Source organism: Callorhinchus milii, unplaced genomic scaffold (genome assembly GCF_018977255.1).
Source record: "Callorhinchus milii isolate IMCB2004 unplaced genomic scaffold, IMCB_Cmil_1.0 Scaffold13, whole genome shotgun sequence".
Lineage (NCBI taxonomy): Eukaryota > Metazoa > Chordata > Chondrichthyes > Chimaeriformes > Callorhinchidae > Callorhinchus > Callorhinchus milii.
Genome location: NW_024704754.1, coordinates 9,731,538 through 9,749,701, shown reverse-complemented (window position 1 = coordinate 9,749,701; position 18,164 = coordinate 9,731,538). Strand labels below are relative to the sequence as shown.

The following is an 18,164-nucleotide window of genomic DNA, read 5'->3' as shown; positions in this document are numbered from 1 at the left end:
CAGTGAAAAACACAAAACTAAAAATAACTCATGAACGATAGGAGATACCCGAAAACAAATACGCCCTTGTCACTCCCAGTACAAGACCTTTCCAATGAGGTATAAATCATGTCGCTACGTGAATCAGTTATTGAGATTCTTCTTGAAGTGCAGACAGACATTGTTATTTTATTAGTATAGATAGAAGACAGATACATGCATTTATATGGCACCCTTCTTGCAAGATAGTCTCGGAACGCAGTATGATTATCTCTTTGAATTTATTCTATATACATGACCGTACCTCCCCAAATTTATCCTACACATCAACTCCCTGAATTAAGCGCTCTGAGACTCTACCCCTTGTGAAGTGCGCTATATAAATGCAAGTTGTTTTTGTTCAATTCATCCTTTATATAGTACACTAGCTTCCAGAATCTTTCTTATACAAATTACTTCATCTCCTTCAATATATCCCCTATGCGGTACACTACCTCCATACATATATCCTATACAATTCTATTACCTCCTTATATTTATCCTAAAAACAGTATTGTTATTCCCCTCCATGAGACTGGAGTGTACCAGAGTGGCTCCAGGGCCTATGGAATCATGAGCACTTTTACAGGGAGAAAATTAGCTAAAAAAAAGGCCCAAATGTTCACAACAATGATTCACTACTTTGTCACCGTGGGAAAGGAAAGGAGAGAGAAAGCTGCATGTGGCAAAAAGAATAAATTAACTTTGAAATAGCGAGCAGTAGAAAGGAGGACACTTCAAGATAGATTTTCAGAAATTCTTTATTTTCATACAACAGCAATTAGCATTTCACAAAATTTGTGCTTTTGAAAATGGTGCTTGAAAAGCAGTCAGTGATAGTTAACACTACCAGTCACATTATGCCAGCTTCAGCAGACTATACCTAGCAGCTGTGAGTGGAATTAATATACAAGAAGGTTAATTTAGAAAATAATACATTCAAATTATTACAGATAAAAATCGTAAACACAGACTAAATTAAACTTAGCAATTTTCGTCATTCATTTTCTTGAAGCATTAATTGTCAGACTGGAGTCTCCTCAAGGCTACAGCCAGAGTGGGTTCAGTCTGCTGGAGAATGTTCTGGGTCTGTGTCCGTGTCGTTGTCACAATAGGTGATATCAATTTCTGTAAACAAAAGAAACAGTAAGGTTCCTGGAACGGTTAGTTATTTTGGATGAGACATTAAGGGGACGTCTCGTCTGCATGGTATTCAGGTGGGCATTAAAGATCCCATGATACTATTCCAAAAGAGGAGGTTTCTCAGTGTTCTGGCTAGCAATGCTCTAGATTAATTAGTCATTCATCTCATGGTTGTTTCAATGTGATGCGATAAGGCATTATAACAAGACTGTTCTGTGCATAGATTGGTTGGGAAGTCCAGTGTAACACTAAAACATACAAACCAGAACGGTTACAGGTTTGAGTGTGTGTCCAAGTAGTTTGGGGTGTTACCATTTCTCTTAGTTTCATACTGTAGGATGGTTCGATAAGGACAGGATCAGGCTCATTAGGATACCTTTCAAATATACAGTCAATTCACTTTACAGTGTGTTCTGTAAAGCGCTTTGGGACGTCCTCCCGACGTGAAAAGCGCTATATCAAAATGCAAGGATTATTATTATTATTATTGTTGAATAGCCTGTCAACATGATTTGGCCTGATGCATGAAGAATCTTTTGTGAGGGTTGTGAAGAACAATGGCACTTAGAAACTGTACCCAGAAACTTTAGGAGGCAGTGAGAAAATTTCTACATTGTACTAAGTGCAGGACTTTGAAAACCAAGTTCAGAAAAGACCAGGAAACATTTCCTTACACAGCAGGTAAATACCGAATGGAAAGGATGGTTGTGACCAGAATGCTGGATTAATTGAAGAAATCTAAGTAACAGTTTCATGCTATAATAGGAAGACAGTAAAGGTTATATCCCAGAAGAATGTGCATTATAGCACCACCTGAAGTAAAACATCTCAGTATGTAGTGACTATTTTTGCATGCAACTGTGGCAGTTATTTATCCCAGCAAACTTCCACCACCAGCAATGCAGAGAATGACTGACCGGAAGGAGAACGCATCAGATTGGAGCTCCTGTGACTCACATCCAGTTACCAGGAGGATTTGATATTGACAAATCCTTTGCTAAATCAGATTACAAATACTACATATTTTGGTAACTGATTGATTTGATATTAACTAATTCCCAGTAACTCACCTGGTATTTTACTGGTCGTTTCCTCAACGTGACCGATAATATACTCATCCTGCGACTGGTTGACAAATTCTTGAACAGCCTATTGAAAGGAAATTATAAAGTAAATTGCACACCAAACCAGCCATTCTGCTAGTCAGTGATCCAACAGCAAATAAGTTACAATTTTAGCTTCAATGGAATTCTTAATTTTCCCTGGTTTTACCCATAAAGGAAGGTGGTTTCCTGGAGATTCAGGGAATCAGCCTTGCACCGCAGCCCAGAGAAAATCAGGTGCTGACCACTTGCCGCTAGGTTTAGTGATGGAAATTGTTAAATATATCATTCAAAATTTCTACACCCAGGAGCAAAGTAGGATGCCTGAATCATTGTTATTTGCCTTAAAAAATAATGTCCTTTGGTATACAAACTCAATTAGAACTAAACAAAATCTAAATGAATAAGTAGAAGACTGCTAACAGTCATGGGCCTATTCTAACTATGCTTGCGACATCTTGTACACAGCAGATTCAAGGAATAGTGTGGCTAAATCTTCTAGCTGGTGTTAGACGGGCAGGTAAAAGAGCAATCTAACTAGAGGAGGAATTGGGTGAGGATTAGGTTTATTCAGTGTAAAATTAGTAGTATTCAGTTGGTTATGGCTGTAATCTTGCCAGGTACAGAGAGGAACTCAAGCACCACCACGGCTCCCACGCCAGAGAGTAAAGCTAGACAGCAAATCCTGGTGAATAAGAAAATGAGCACGGCCGTGAGCCACAAGCTACAGTGCAGTGAGCACTGAAGGAGGTGAGACGTCAGCAGGGCCAATGTTTGCTGGAAAATGAGTCTGAAGTGATGCCGTATTTTACACAACCAGTCACAAATGACACTATGTTGATGCTCTATTGCAATACTTGCTTATTAATAGCAATTAGTTGGGAGTGGTGCTCTATTCTGGTTGCTATAGTCACTTGGCAATGCTCTATCCCATTCCTCGTCAGGAATGACACTATTCTAATTCTTGGTAGTTAAAGTAACTCCCCCCGGAGTGACTATTCAAACTCCTGGTAACTGCAGAACCAGTCAGGTTAGAGAATATTCTAGAGAAGTATATCAACTCATTGAAATAGATGTTTATAAAATCAATAGCTATGTATTTAAAATGTAAGAACCATCACTGCTGAGGAGTAGAGCAATTTTTCCCCACTAATTGCCCCTAATTGCTGTGTCAGTATTTCATGTTCGGACATAGCACAACCACATGCAGAGTGAAATTCTGTCTGGTTTGCCTCACCAAAGTCCCACAACCACAACTTTAGCAGAGCAGCCTCTCCTGTACAAGAATTAATTCTTCATTCCTACCCCATAATCAGTCCTCTCCTCTCTACAGCTTTGCACTATGGACAACATCATTAGGAACCGGGCTGAGTTGGACCAAACTCATGTTGCACAAGAGCAGTGGTGTGAGTTTCTTTCTACAATCTAGCTGAAAGTTACTAAACATATGGGAAGGTTTTTTCCTAATTCTCTGCTTTGTACAACAATATATTATATTGTAAACCAAATGATTGTCCCCTTTTTTAGCTTACCTCGGCATCGTGGGACTTGGGCAGCTCCTGCAATCCAAAGCAATAGTCTCCACTCATCTCTTGTGGCCCTTCAAGTTCTATGAGGCTTGGCAGATTCTCCCACTGCTGTGAATCAAGGCAGTCTGGAGGTGGCTCCGGCAGACCCTCATTGCCATCGAAGCACAGCAAGTTTTCTTCCTCAGGTGCTGCACTGCTCCGAGTTGGCTGTTGCCCCTGTTCAGTGCACTCCCATCCTGCAGGCTGTCCTGCTGACTCCTGGAAGTTCACAATCACTTGGTTATTTCCTTCAACACCTGCATGCGTTGACACAGTCTCATCCGAAGGTGGGCTCTTCAGATTTAAAATCAGTTCCGTTTCCCCAGTACTGGTGCGGATCGATTGCTTTTCCTCTAGCACACTGTGTGATTTTAAGGGTAGCTCATCTATTCCATTGGTTTCCCAAAGGTCCAGCAAATTCTCATTGGTTTGTGGTTTCTCAGTGTTCGCAAGACTTTGCTCCTCAGTACTTAAGAGGCCTGCCTGGGAAATATGCACTGATTCTTCAGTGTGTATAAAGCTTGGCGCCTCAGGCCACACGTTTACAAGACCAGGCTCTTCAGTGTAGCTGGTGATTTTTTGTTCTGGCAGTGGCTCTTCATATCGAACTGGTTGTTGTTCTTGAAATATAGTCTCAGACTTGCCTGAATGGAAAAGAATGCGAACAAAAGTGTAAGGTTAATCAGCCAAGAACTTGACAGATGCATGGAAGAGTTGTTTACATTGAACTCTGGATCCATATTTTGGTTATCCTGCTGCTTACTCAGCCACATTCATTCACATCATTCAATAACACAGATTCTCATTGGAGCAGAGAAGGTTACGAGGAGACCTAATAGAGGTTTTCAAAATCATGAGGGGATTTGATAGGTTAGAAAGGGAAAAACTGTTTCCACTGGTGGGTGTGTCGGTGACTCGAGGTCACAGATCCAAAATAGTTTCTAAAAGAAGCAGAGGAGAGGTGAGAAGAAATTTTTTCACACAACGAGTTGTTCAAATCTGGAACGTGTTGCCTGAAAGGGTGGTCGAGGCCGATTCGATAACAACTTTTAAAAACGTGGTGGACGGGTATTTGAGGAGGACGGGTCTGCAGGGTTATGGGGAAAGGGCTGGGGGTGGGATTGACATTACATTGCTCTTTTCAAAGATCCGGCACAAACTCAATGGGCCGAATGGCCTCTTTTTGTGCTGTACGATTCTATATCAAGCTTGTGTTCTGCCTCCTATCCCAATCAGAGATGTGTGCGGTACACTCCCCCTCCCACCGAATCAAAATCAAACACTGCCCCCTTCCTCACAACTAAAACTCTTCATCCTCGGTCAGAGCCATATACTCCCTCTGTTAAGAGCCACTTATCTCTTAATTTAACAGTGCTCTACAATCCAACAGCCAATGTCTTCTTATTACATACGAGTCGTAGTCAGATACTTAGCAAATAAACTTAACTACTACATCTTAATTGCATACCCATGCATATCCAACAACTGCCTCAGTGGATGATGAACAGTATACATTAATTTGAACTTTAAGATCAATTGTAAATGCAACCTATATAAGACTTAAAAGTAGCATTCCATCAGTAACTCAGCCATAGCAGCTAGGGACCGGACAGAAGTTTTCAAAACATTGGTTTGATAACATGATGAGGCTCACTGGCGTTTAATTTGTCATATTTCTTAAAAGATTTCTTACTAAGAATTATCCAATTTAATTATCCAATTTCTGAAATATGCTGAAGAATGAACGTTCTTTGTTTTAAAATGTGACATTTACATATGTCTTATTAAAAAATAATGTATGTTAGACCCCATAGACCTTTGCATGTTATGTCTCAGATTGGGGACAGACATCACTTGAATTGCAAAATTCATAGTAATGCACCTCTTGTAGCGCTCATTCTCTATCCATGATAAACAATCCGTTATTGTTTACGAGCACAAGCAATGCAAAACAATCCAGCTCAAATAATATCCACATTCCAACTCCACCTGTACCCTGGATGTTTTTCACAATCCTTTCGTTTCCAAACTCTTCATTCTCTTCATATATTGGTGTTCCAACTACACTTGATTCAGGAGCATTGAGGGAGGTCGTGCCTTCCTGTCTGGGAGACTCAAACTGTGTCTGGTGAGCTGTTAGGAAAGGATCAATATAAAAGTCAAAAGGATTCAACAATTATCTCACAGCATAGATTTAAGGTACAGTTCCACAGGCTCCCACTGACATCTCAACCAAGTATATATGTGTCAGCTTTGAAAGCGAGTGTCAAAGATGGCAGGAAAATGGGACCAATATTTTAAGAAACACAGGCAGGAAGTTATGTGGAACTGGAAGGAAGTGAGGTGCAACTAGATGAAAAATAGGTGGAACTGACCTTTTGAGATGCGCAAGATAGGAAGGCAGAAATACCTGAAGGTGGTTGACCCAACTTTGAAAGATCATGTAGTGCAAATACAGTATAATTTTATCAATAGTACAGGTGATGTAATCGCAGACTGAATACACTTGGAACTTTTAAATGAGGGACTTTGTTTTTCAGAATTTTTTGGAGCAATGCAGATACAGATATTGCATGCTGCCTTAATAATAATAATCCTTGCATTTGATATAGCGCTTTTCACGTCGGGAGGACGTCCCAAAGCGCTTCACAGAACACACTGTAAAGTGAATTGACTGTATATTTGTGGGTGAACGCGGCAGCCAATTGCGCACAGCAATGTCCCACAAACAGTCGTAGATTGAAAATGACCAATTTATTATTGTTAATATTCAATTATATAGCAGATGTCTCTTTGCGGTTTTAAGAGCATGGATAATTCTCAAAAGCTATAACTGCTTTGAATAGCACTTTGGAAAAGTTCAAGAATGACATCTTCTATAAAATGTTTTTAATAGAAGAATCCCCTTTTACATTCTCCAACAAATAGTACTTTGCGCCTCGGACAGTAATGCGAGGGTTATTTTGCAATATTAGCAAAGACGATTTGAAAGGTACATGTGTCTTCAGTTTGTGAAAATGAAAAGCTGACCAAATTCCAATATTTGTAAAACGGTTAATTGTGATTTCCAAATGCCAGTAAAATGAAGAAAAAAAACACATCAATCCCACTGTTGTTAATCTATGAATCTGGCAATGGACTAGTTGGACCAAATGGCTTGTTTCCATGCTGTAATGTTCTATGTGATGTTTCAACTGCACCCATCACACCCATCCTCCATCCTATCACAAAGGGTTGCCAAGTCTCTCCTTGGTCTTTCCTCCTACTGTGCTGGAGATGAAGGGGTAAATCTACGCCTGATTTGGGTTCGTTAATGCATCCATGAGCTGTGATACCCATCACAGCAGCATTCAGGTATTACCAACTAGGCCAGACTGAACCATCTTCTGTGCAGGGCATAAACTTACAATCGATCACATTTTAAACTCCAAATGAGAGGTGACTCAACACGATGACAGAAAGTGAAAATGCAGCTGAATGATGCTCAGGTGGCAGCATGTTTTGTGAGCTCTATATAACATCAGTATATTGCAAAACAAAACATTACTGAGTAACTCATGCATTTAAGCCACTTTCCTAGGATTATGTCACTTAAATGAAGCAAAGATCCTTTCAGCAACTGGGTTTCCTCTGCTGTGCATGTCACAGCGTAAACCATTCCCTAGGTCAGGCATCTGTCGAATGCAATATAGAACTTCCTACACTGCCCTAAGGGCATATCTCAACTCTGACTCTTCCTGCACAAAATGATATAGTATATCTGTTCTCACAAGTGTTTTATTTTTTACAAGTGCTCTCATGAGTGAGATTGTTTTTGTGTCACTCACCTCCAAATTTAAACACAGCAATAATTTCAACCCAAAATGGACCACAGGCCCATCTCGCTACCCATCAAATTTTCCACAAGATTTTGATGCTTCCATCTTGTAAATCTAATAACCCTGAATCATTTCACTTGATGGGAACTAGTCTATTGTTCCTGTTTGAAATTCTTTGTAGTTTCAGCGGAAATGGGAATTTTCTCCTCAAAATGATTCTAGATTGCCATATTTTGTGATTTGAATGAAATCAACATCCCTTTGGTGTGGCAACATTTGAAGTGAAGCTGAGATGAAAGGGTATTTTTCCAATCCACTGCATCTCTCAGCTCCTCAGTCAGAAAGAGAAGACATCCATTCCCTGTCTAGACAGAATCTGAATCAAAATCTCAGAGATAACATGTAGCATCTAGTACCTTCGTGAATATACTGAATGTATTCTCTCAACAGAGACTTGCAATGGCTTAAGATGCATCCAGTTTATATATTGTGTCAGATGGGAAGGGGGAGGGGTCTAACAGTGCATGGAAGCTATAATAGCCAGTTTATACTGCATTTTGTCACAGCCACTCATCACAACCATCACGATGAATGACTGCAATACATCTAGAACTAATCTGATGTGAGCAGCAGTATCCAAGTATCCACTTATGCCCAGTTTTGAGTGTGCTTTGAGTGGGACATCGATTCCAAACATTCCAGTAACAAAATTGAGGCAGTGCAAATCTATTGGGCTACCAGTCAAACATAGGACCTTGAAAGATCCAGGACTGGTTCAATGTGTGGCCCTAAAAACTTTAAGGAGTTGTTTCTCAATGCTGCTGAGGATCCAGTAGAGAAACCATCTGCTTAATAACAAATACTGTTTAGTGGGCTCAGTATATGCATTGAGTTGGGCAACCACTCTCTTTAGCCCCATTTAAAACGACTGAGAGCAAGCAGAATAAATTCTGCTCCTTACTGCCAATCACTTCACTGCTGGAAGGGATGTCCAAGTATAAACCAGACATTACAGCCAACACACTCTTGGAAGTGCAAGGTTCTACTTCAAAAACATGATACTGTAGGTTTGATCAGAAAGTATACATACATGAGGGGAAAGACTGGAAGGGGGTATTGTTAGCAACCATTCGAGGATAAGGGGATCTTGGAGGGGGCCATGATCGCTCGGGCAGAGTATGCTGATTCTTAAGGAAAAGGCTGTTCACTCGACCTGTGGGTAGAATGTGTCACACAAGTCAGTAACACACACAGCAGCAAAGAGCTGGGAGGCTTTGAGCAGGTAGGGAAGGGAGATAATGAGGTAGGTAATGCAGGAAATACAGTGCAAACTGCTTATTGTCAGAGAATGGTATACCGCAACCATCAAGTTGGAGTTTTCTGTTACAGTATTATTCCCATCTGTACATATACCCCATTTATCACTGAATTTTCACCTAGTTTCCATCACACCAATGCTCTCTCACTGCCCCTTTCAATCACCTCCAAGCACCCACTTTCTCCCCCACTCCTTTTCTGAAATCCTACCTTTTTATTACTTCTGCTTCGTAGAATCATTCCACAATGCACCCTTTCCCCCACATGCCTTGTCCCTCTCCTAAAAGATGTCTCTTTTGATGTCAAGATTTTCTGTCTTTTCATTGTTGAGATTCTCTTTCTATTATTGGTGGATTTTAGTTCTGAGGCCCTTGTACAGTGAATATTATAACATGACTCCATTATATTAGAATCATTGTCACCTCCTGAGAGTTGAGGCGTGGGGGAGGTTGAGGAGGAAAGGGGAATCTACTCATTGCATGGAACCTTCATTAAGAATGTCTGAAACAGGTGATCTAGGAATCATTAATAAAAAATAATCTTTGCATTTTAAACAGCACCCGGAATGTCAAAACACCTCAAGGTGCTTTACAGCTGATCGCTGTCAAGGTTAATGGCTGTTTGCCTGTAGGCAAACATTTCAGCTAATTTATGCATAGCAGGTCCACAAAATTCGAGAAGTGAATGTCAATATATCTAGGAGTGTTGGCTAGACATTGGGAGAAACTCCCTTCTCTTTTCGAATAGTATTATGGGATATTTAATGTCCACCTGAACAAGCAGGCAGGATCTTGGTTTAACGTCTCATCTGAAATGATGGCAGTACCAATAATGAAGGGCTCCCCAGTAGCTTCCTGAAAGAAGTTTGTTGGCAAAATATCCAGAAATTCTGTGACAAATAACCAAAGACACTGATTCACACTGAATTTCATCTCTCTCCAACTCCTCCCCCTAAAACTGTGTGAACCAATTGTAAGATTGTATATCTATAGCAGACCAGAATCTTCAACAAGACATCACCAGAACAAAGTCTACGATTTATGAACTCCCATCCTCCCTCCACCCAGTCAACTGAAGTAAAAGGCGACATAGTGTTAAACAAGTTTCAAAACATTTGCTACAATTGCACTTCATAATAAATAATAATCCTTACATTTGATAGTCTGTTTAATGTCAGGAGGACATCTCAAAGCACTTCACAGGACTTGCTGTAAAGTATAATGGCAGTATTTTGTAGGCAATAGAAGTGACCAGGAGTGGATTTACTTGTGTTTGAATGCTACCCAGGAAAGTGATGCAAACAATTGAAACAGACTTATCAGGGCAGTGAATGTGATTTCGACAGACTCGAACTGCAATTAGTATCATGAATGTAGCCTTGATTGTTACAGATAGCAAGTGTCTACTTAATTGGAATAGATTGCACCTATTGCACTGATTGCAGAATAAGATGAGTCAATGTAAACCAGAATAAGACAAAAATAAATGAGTAGGTGCAGGCATCTACAGGGAGAAGTATGGATAATGGCTTGATATAAAGGAACAAACCAAGAACGTACTTTATAGATTTTAACAGTATCACTAAGTGATTGTATTAAACTTGAATACCAGACCACTTTCACTGACAATCTAGTTCTCCCATTTCACTGTGCCCCTTATATCTATTCAATGAGCAAATTAACCCAGACTGCACTTAGCACAGTGACTAGGATTGGTGCTGGGCTGGGCATTATTGTGACAGCATCTGCTAAATGTGCTGATTTGGACCCCTTTCTGTACTTGGTAGTGTAGCACTACAGGAGAAAAATATTTTTACTGTATAGCACCTGGTTTGGAAAATTAAAATTAGCCTTTATCATATTTGCCTTCATTAAAGGAATTTTTTTCAAAATGGGTTGAATGGAGTAAAGAGTTGTTTAATGAAATAATGCTAATCAAGAAATTTCTCTATTAAGTGGTGACATGTGAATTGTGAGTCACCCTTGGAGACTATCAGTGTGAATGCAAAGCTGTTGGGAAATGACATTTCAAAGGACTTCCATCATGTAAAATAATTACAGTCTAATTGAACCATCATCATCTGCTACATTCGATAAGACACTCCCCCATTTCCAGTCACAACACCTGACATAATCAGATGCAACGTCATTCCCAAGTTTTTTGACACGATCAGACCAATGTCATGCCCACCCAACCTCCTAAATCATGTGACCTCCTAGCGTCGCAATTGGTACCACATCACCCCACTTTCAATCACACCATCCAACAACATTGGATACGACTATTGAATTTCAATTCTACTATTCCTAACTAAACTCGGATGTGATTAGAAAATGGTTACTCTCCATGGATTGTGATAACATAAATCTCCCCCTTTAAATTCATGTAATGCTTGATCGAGAATGGCTCCATACTATTCAGAACTGCAGCACTGCAACATGACTGAGTACAGCCATTACTACCCATTACTAACATTATTCGCCTGATCAGGTTACATATGGCGAAATCTCATTTATAAATCAGAAACAGCTCATCTTACCCCAAGCAACACCGTAGACCAGAGTTAAGATGCCTTGTTTACATCCTGTGCTTAAGAGTTTTGGCTTGCACGGTTGATAGCCCAAGTGATGAACTTATTAAAATGCTAAGTTGCCACATGGATAACTTAAACTGAACTATGAAACAGCATTAATGACCAGCTCTACTGTTTGGTGGAGGTTGCATTCGTGGAGATGAAAAGTTTCTGCAATGGGGGAGGGAGAAATACTGGTGGGTGAATGGAAACCAAAAGATCTCCTCATACCTAATTTTTGGCCTGGAAAATGTACCGTCTCAAAACTTGTTGTCATGGCTCGTTCTCGCTGCTTAAAGAATTCCCTAGGATTCCCATCACGCTGTGCAATAAGAGCCGCAGCTTCCTATTGAAAGAACAGAAGTCATAATTAACAAAAGGGCTGGTATTTCATGATATTTCAAAGGTATTTCATGATATTTGTAAACACGTCTTTCAAGTTAGAATTGAGGATTGCTTTGCTAAACCATTGACTCTTTTCGTGTTTTTGAAGATTTGCAACTCTTCTATTCCAACAACAACTTGCATTCATATAGTGCCTTTCACACGGGTTAGCATCCCAGAGTGCTTAAATTCCAACCATACAAATACATCTGATTCTCAGTCTCTCAACTTTAGGGTTGAGGTTTCTCCATTTATGTGCACTCTTAGTTGGCTGTGGCTATTGTATTGTGTGTATAATCTTCTCCATATCGTTGGTCACAGTTGTTTTTCCAAGGCTCTAGAATACAACTGAACAAGGTGATTGGCTTCGGTCAGGGCACTTGCACCAAGGTGGCCAAGGAAGGGACAATCATTTGCTGTAAGTATGAGACACATTCAATAAACTAAAGGACTGGTATTTACTATGAATTGTATGGCATGAGAACAGCTTTCAATTATACATCCATGTAGAACTGACATCATAGTTTGGATCATCACAGATAGTCGTCTTTTACAGTTCATTCGATTTGTCTAGAAGGACCAACTTTGTAATACTCCTTGCATTTAATATAGTGCCTTATCACATCGTTGAGACGTCTCAAAACTCTTCACAGAATATACCGTAAAGTGAATTGACCCTTATTCTGTTTTTTTGTGAATGCTCACCGCTGCTTTTTCAGCAGAATCACTGATCTTGGATTGCCTTTTCTCTTCATCGTCCTCTTCTGCTCCATCCTTCTGCGAATCCTAGTTCAAAATGGACAAGGTTAGGACCACAAGTCCGCCCCAGCATTACAGCATCCAAAACCTTCAAATGACAGCTTTGCTGCCACCATGACTGTACAGCCTAAGAAATGCAACATAGTGATTTAATGTTACTCGGGAACCTTCCTCACCTCCACCGATGTCACTTTGGGTGTGTCGAAATGCATATGAAGGGAAATGGTTGCCTCATAGACGAAAGCCAGCAAAAGGGGAAAGGCAGGATCTCCAGAATCCAATGATCCGCGAATGTAAATATAACTGTGTTAGATATATAATATATAAATATATTATATAAAAACTGTGTGGTAGAAGACTGAAGCTCCTACATCAAAATGTGTTACATAGGAGTATACCAAATCTTGATATAGCAGAGCATGGTTGTGTGTGTGTGTGCGCGTGTGTGTGTGTGTGTGTTTCGGGGAAGGGCTGATAGCAGAGATCCTGACAAATCTGTGTGAGTTATACAAGTGTGCATTGTAGCAGCGAACCAAGCAGATAAGATTTTATATTTGTTTATTGGAAAAGATATTAGATCAAAATATGCTGCACATTCTTGTAGAGACCATGATATCATTGCCCCTCTACTCACTGACATAATAAACCTCTCCCTGTCCACTGGTACTGCTCCCATCCCATTAAAAACGGCTGACATCACTCCTATCTTTTAAAAAAACTCTCCTTGGAAACATCTCTATTCTCCAATTACCACCCCATCTCCAACCTCCCTTTCCTCTCCAAGGTCTTGGAATGAATTGTTGCTTCCAAGCTTCGCTCCTTCCTCTCCTACCATTCCCTCTACGCACCCCTCCAATCGGGTTTCGGTGCCGCACACAGCACAGGAACAGCCCTGGTCAAAGTGACAAATGACATTCTGTCCATCTGCGATCAGGGCTCCCTCTGCCTCCTCGTCCTCCTTGATCTCTCTGCTGCCTTTGACACCGTTGACCACTCTATCCTTATCCACCGCCTCTCCTCTCACCTCAATCTTCATGGCCCTGTCCTCGACAGGTTCAGATCATATCTCTCACACCGCCTCCACTTCATCTCCTCAAACGTTTTATCCTCTAGCCCCTGCACTGTCTTGTGCGGAGTTCCTCAGGGCTCTGTCCTTGGTCCCCTCCTCTTTAATATCTATATGCTCCCTCTTGGTGACATCATCCGCAGATATGGGGTCAACTTCCACATATATGTGGATGAACCCCAACTCTACCTCTCTGCCTCCAGCCTTGACTCCAGGACTTGATGTGTGACAGACATTCTAATTTTTCTTCAGTTGAACGTCAATAAGACCGAGGCTCTCCTGATTGACGCTGACAGCATCACCATCCATGGTTGCACATTCCACCTCACTGAACCAGTCCGGAACCTTAGGGTCTTGTTTGACCCTCAACTATCCTTTCTATCCCACATCAGTGCCACGACCCGCTCTGCCTTCCCACCTCCGCAACATCGTCTGGTTTCTCCGCTGTCTCACTCCGCAGGCCGCAGAAACCCTCATACACACTTTCATTACATCGAGGCTTGACTATGCAAACTTCTTGCTTGTCGAACTCCCCAACTCCTCCCTCCATAGGCTGCAGATCATCCAGAACTATGCTGCCCGTGTCCTCTCCTGCACCAGGCTCTGGTGATCCTATCACTCCCATTCACACCTGACTCCACTGGCTTCCCATCACACAGAGGATACAGTACAAGATCCTGGTCCTCACCTTCAAAGCCTTCCATGGTCTTGCTCCTCCCTATCTCTGCGACCTCCTAACCCCCTACCATCCTGCTCCCTCCCTCCACTCAGCGGCCTCTGGTCTGCTTTACGTCCCTGCCTCGCTCATCCCACTATTGGCGGGCGGGCCTTCTACCCCCACCCTCTGAAACTCCATCCCCAGTCCCGCAGCCTCGCCCCCTCCCTTGCCTCCTTCAAGACCGTTCTCAAGAACCTCCTCTTTGACCCGTTTTCGATCTCCCTGCTTCCCCGCCTGCCCGTCACCTTCCCTGATCCCTACCCCCAGCTCGGGTCCGAAACGCTGTCTGTAAAGCGCCTTGGGACGTCCTCCCGACGTGAAAGGCACTATACAAATGTAATTTTGTTGTTGTTATCATAGTATATTATGTCAAATCCATTTTGTATCCGTTATCAGTGATTATACCAACTTCAATTGGCATTTAAAATTAAATCACCATGTAGCACTTCTTTATGCTGTCAAGCGATGGTTGCAGCAAAGCTGCCATTTGAAGAGTTTCGTTGCTGATGCACACATTATATCCAACGGGTGGTGCTGAACAAACTGTAGTGGCAGCTTTTGGCAACTGAACAGGATTCATTAAATGGGAATGGGAGCATAGCATGGCTTCTAAATCAAACACAGCTAGTAAATGCCTTGAGTGTGCACCATTCAAGTCTGCCTACCCCTAAGGCTGAGACTCAAACATTAATGTTGCACATCACTCACGTCAGCCAGCTCCAAAATGATTTTGATTATTTCTACTTAGAATATTGATTGGTGTATTTTGTGATAGTGGAGTACTTCATGGGTGGTGGTGGGGAGGGGGTAGGGGCAGAGAAGGTTAAGCAGTTTTAGTTTATCAAAGCAAACAAGCTAAATAGGGTAAATTTTGACCTAGGTTGGGTTGCAGCAATAGAGATATTAGTAGATCAAAATGCATTTTATAAAAGGTATGAATTGTCTTATATCAGGGATTCTTATACAGGCAGCGTAGAAAAGATCCTGGTTTATTAAGCATGTTTATAAGGGATTTATTGCAAAAGAGATTTGGATGTGGGACTATTTTAGAGATTTGGTGAGTTGGAAGGATTTGAATTGCCCATCTGTCTCCATTAAAAAAAATTGACTCAGATTCCCCGATTCTAACCTCTATTCTCCTGAAGGGAGACACGAGCACATGGCACTGTTTTGTTGTACACCCATCACATGATAAGGAGCATTCCTAACAAGAAATTGGAAGCCTCACTAACCCAGATGCCGGTTTGCCTGGTTGTATCTTGCATATCGTCAGTTTCCAGGTTCTGCAGTTTCTTCCTAAAATTAAAGAAAAAATGAAGAAGTGTATCAAAATGAAGAGTGATGCAACAGCAGAAGAGTCAATTCAAGATCAGGCTAAATTGTGATGATTTTCACAAAGAGATAGTCCACAGGTTAGGCTAGTATGTGAATAATGTTCACAACTCTGCAGCCCAGAGAGCTTGTGCTCAAGCACACACCAGTGGATTACCTCTTCAATTTGAAGGTTTGAAATATATCAGGTGAGCTAATGGCCCTTGTGGTTAGATATTTCACGTAGGATGATGCTGCACAGGTCAAAGAGTCTCAAGTCACAATCCTAGTCTGTACTACCCGTTTTTAGCCACAGTAGGAAATATACCACAGTGCTAAGGGAGGAGAAAATCCTTTAGGAATCGTCCTTTCAGACGCCCCAAATACCTAATGGGTTTCCAGCCCATTGTCTTAAAATATAAGATTGTAACTTATAACTGCAGTGCAAAATTTTGGAAAATTCTTAAATTGAGTCTCAATTTGAAAGATGTTTTTTCCAAACTAAGACTAAGTATTTTTTGAAAATTCATTGCACACTAACATTTTAAGGGTAAGTCCAGAGAAATGGTTGATCATACAGATCACTATCCAGTGCTCCTGCTGGAAGGCATTGTTTGTCTGTGGATTTGCTTTGGTCAAATAATCTGCTGACATTTATCCTCTGGCTTCAAAGTTCAAATAATAAATAAATTTAGTCTTCCCACATAGCATGGCACTTTGTCATGATGAAATGTTTTCAAGTGCTTCACACAATGAGCTTTGAAGTGTAATAACTGTTGAATTGTACTCAGATGTTGCAGTTAATCTGTCCCATACAAACATTGCACAAACTGTAATGCAGTGATTGGCGAATTAGAACCACTGGGCACCAGAAGTCAATGGGCACTGGGCACCACTCAATAGGCAGGTAGTCAGAACTGAGGGTCACCGTACACTGTTGTTCCAATATGTCTAGAGTGTCCCTCTACAATGGCATCTGTGCCCTGCCCCAACTCCAGTGGAGCAGGTTTCACTACTTGTGTGCTTCAGCGGGAACACTCCAGATGGGTGCATGTTAAACTCACCCATTCATTCAGTTGACTGTCGCCAAAGTAAATGGAGGGGGCAGGATAGGGGAAGGGGAATGGAGTATTCATTTCAGTAACTGCTGTGAGGTGGTCCTGGTTTCCATGGTTGCGTGAGGGGCTTTCGAAGCACAACCGCGGAACTGAGGACACTGCCAGCGAATCGGGATTCAGAATTTGAAGTCTCCTGCAGTACGTCAAGTGAGCTTGTTCCTGTCACCCTCTGCTTCATCTACCAGTCCCCACTTACAGCAGCTTCTCCAAGAATCAGCCATACCTTTCTTCCTCTATCTGTTTCTCTCGCTCTCTGTACCTTCTCTCCCTTTCTTCTTGTTCTTTCTTCTCCTGTTCCATTCGCTCCTTTTCAAATTTCTCTCTTTCTTCAATTGCTTTCTTTCGCTCTTCCTCTTTTCTTAGCTCCTCCTCTCTCTAAAGCAGAGAGAAAGTGGGGTAGGGGTGGGAAAGAGAGGGAAAAAGGTTGGCACATATTACTGGAACTGGTTCATTTCACCAGTGTTAGAGGAGGAGGAATATAATCCTAGTACACATTTCAATGGAGGAGGTGGGAAATGCATGAATGGTACTCTCAGGCCAGGGGGAAAGGAAGTTGAGGGAAAATGGGATGAGCATTGCAGGTACGTGTACTGGATTCCGTTTATTCTTGTTCTCTCACCATTCGATTTTCAATGGGGAAGCCCTGAGGTCAGCCTCCAATTTCCCCTGGGAAAGGAAAGGGGAGCAGAGAAAGAGAGGCAGATAGAGAAACAGATATAGTAGTACCAGTGTTGCACTTGCTCTTCTCTTCCATCCAGTGCATTCTGAAGCACCATTACATGAAAGGAGGGGAAAGAAATGACAACCATCCCACGGTCTCTATTTAACAGAACACGGGACAGACACACTGTGATCCCCTTAAAACAGCACGAATAATAAAAATAACTTACATTTTCAACAACAATTTGCATTTACATAGTGCCCTCCACGCAGGGTAGCATTTAGGAGCGCTTAACATTGGCGAAGCTTGACCCCGAACTGGGGGTGTGTGGGAGAGAGGTGGCCTTAAGCTTGGTCAGAAAGGAAGGTTTTCAGATGGGACTTGGAAAAGGGGAGAGGGGGCAAGGCGGAGGGATTGAGAGAGAGTTTTCCAGAGTTTTGGGGCGTAGTGGCTGAATGCGCAATCTCCAAAGGTGGAGTGGAGGGCTCAAGGGAGGCCAGTGCCAGCCGAGCGGAGGTGACGGGTGGTGGACTGGGGAGTGAGGAGGTTGGAAAGGTAGGGAAGTGCCAAAAATGAAGGGATTTGAACATGAGTGTGAAGATCTTGAA

At 41.7% G+C, this 18,164-nt stretch overlaps 1 protein-coding gene across 2 annotated transcripts in view; it reads right to left on the bottom strand.

Annotated features, from left to right (window-relative positions):
* Positions 1 to 761: 761 nt before the first annotated feature.
* dbn1 (drebrin 1) overlaps positions 762 to 18,164 on the bottom strand; it is an 88,604-nt gene continuing 71,201 nt past the window's right edge. The window contains exons 7-14 of one of the 2 annotated variants that reach the window (XM_007909886.2): positions 17,119 to 17,270; positions 15,699 to 15,762; positions 12,629 to 12,709; positions 11,771 to 11,885; positions 5,828 to 5,965; positions 3,797 to 4,476; positions 2,232 to 2,310; positions 762 to 1,146 (exon numbers count right to left, since the gene is read on the bottom strand). In XM_007909886.2, coding sequence (XP_007908077.1) covers positions 1,082 to 1,146; positions 2,232 to 2,310; positions 3,797 to 4,476; positions 5,828 to 5,965; positions 11,771 to 11,885; positions 12,629 to 12,709; positions 15,699 to 15,762; positions 17,119 to 17,270 — 1,374 coding nt within the window. In that variant the 3' untranslated portion in view covers positions 762 to 1,081. Of the gene's footprint in view, positions 1,147 to 2,231; positions 2,311 to 3,796; positions 4,477 to 5,821; positions 5,966 to 11,770; positions 11,886 to 12,628; positions 12,710 to 15,698; positions 15,763 to 17,118; positions 17,271 to 18,164 lie in introns of both variants that reach the window. The other variant, XM_007909887.2, reaches the window with a different exon arrangement.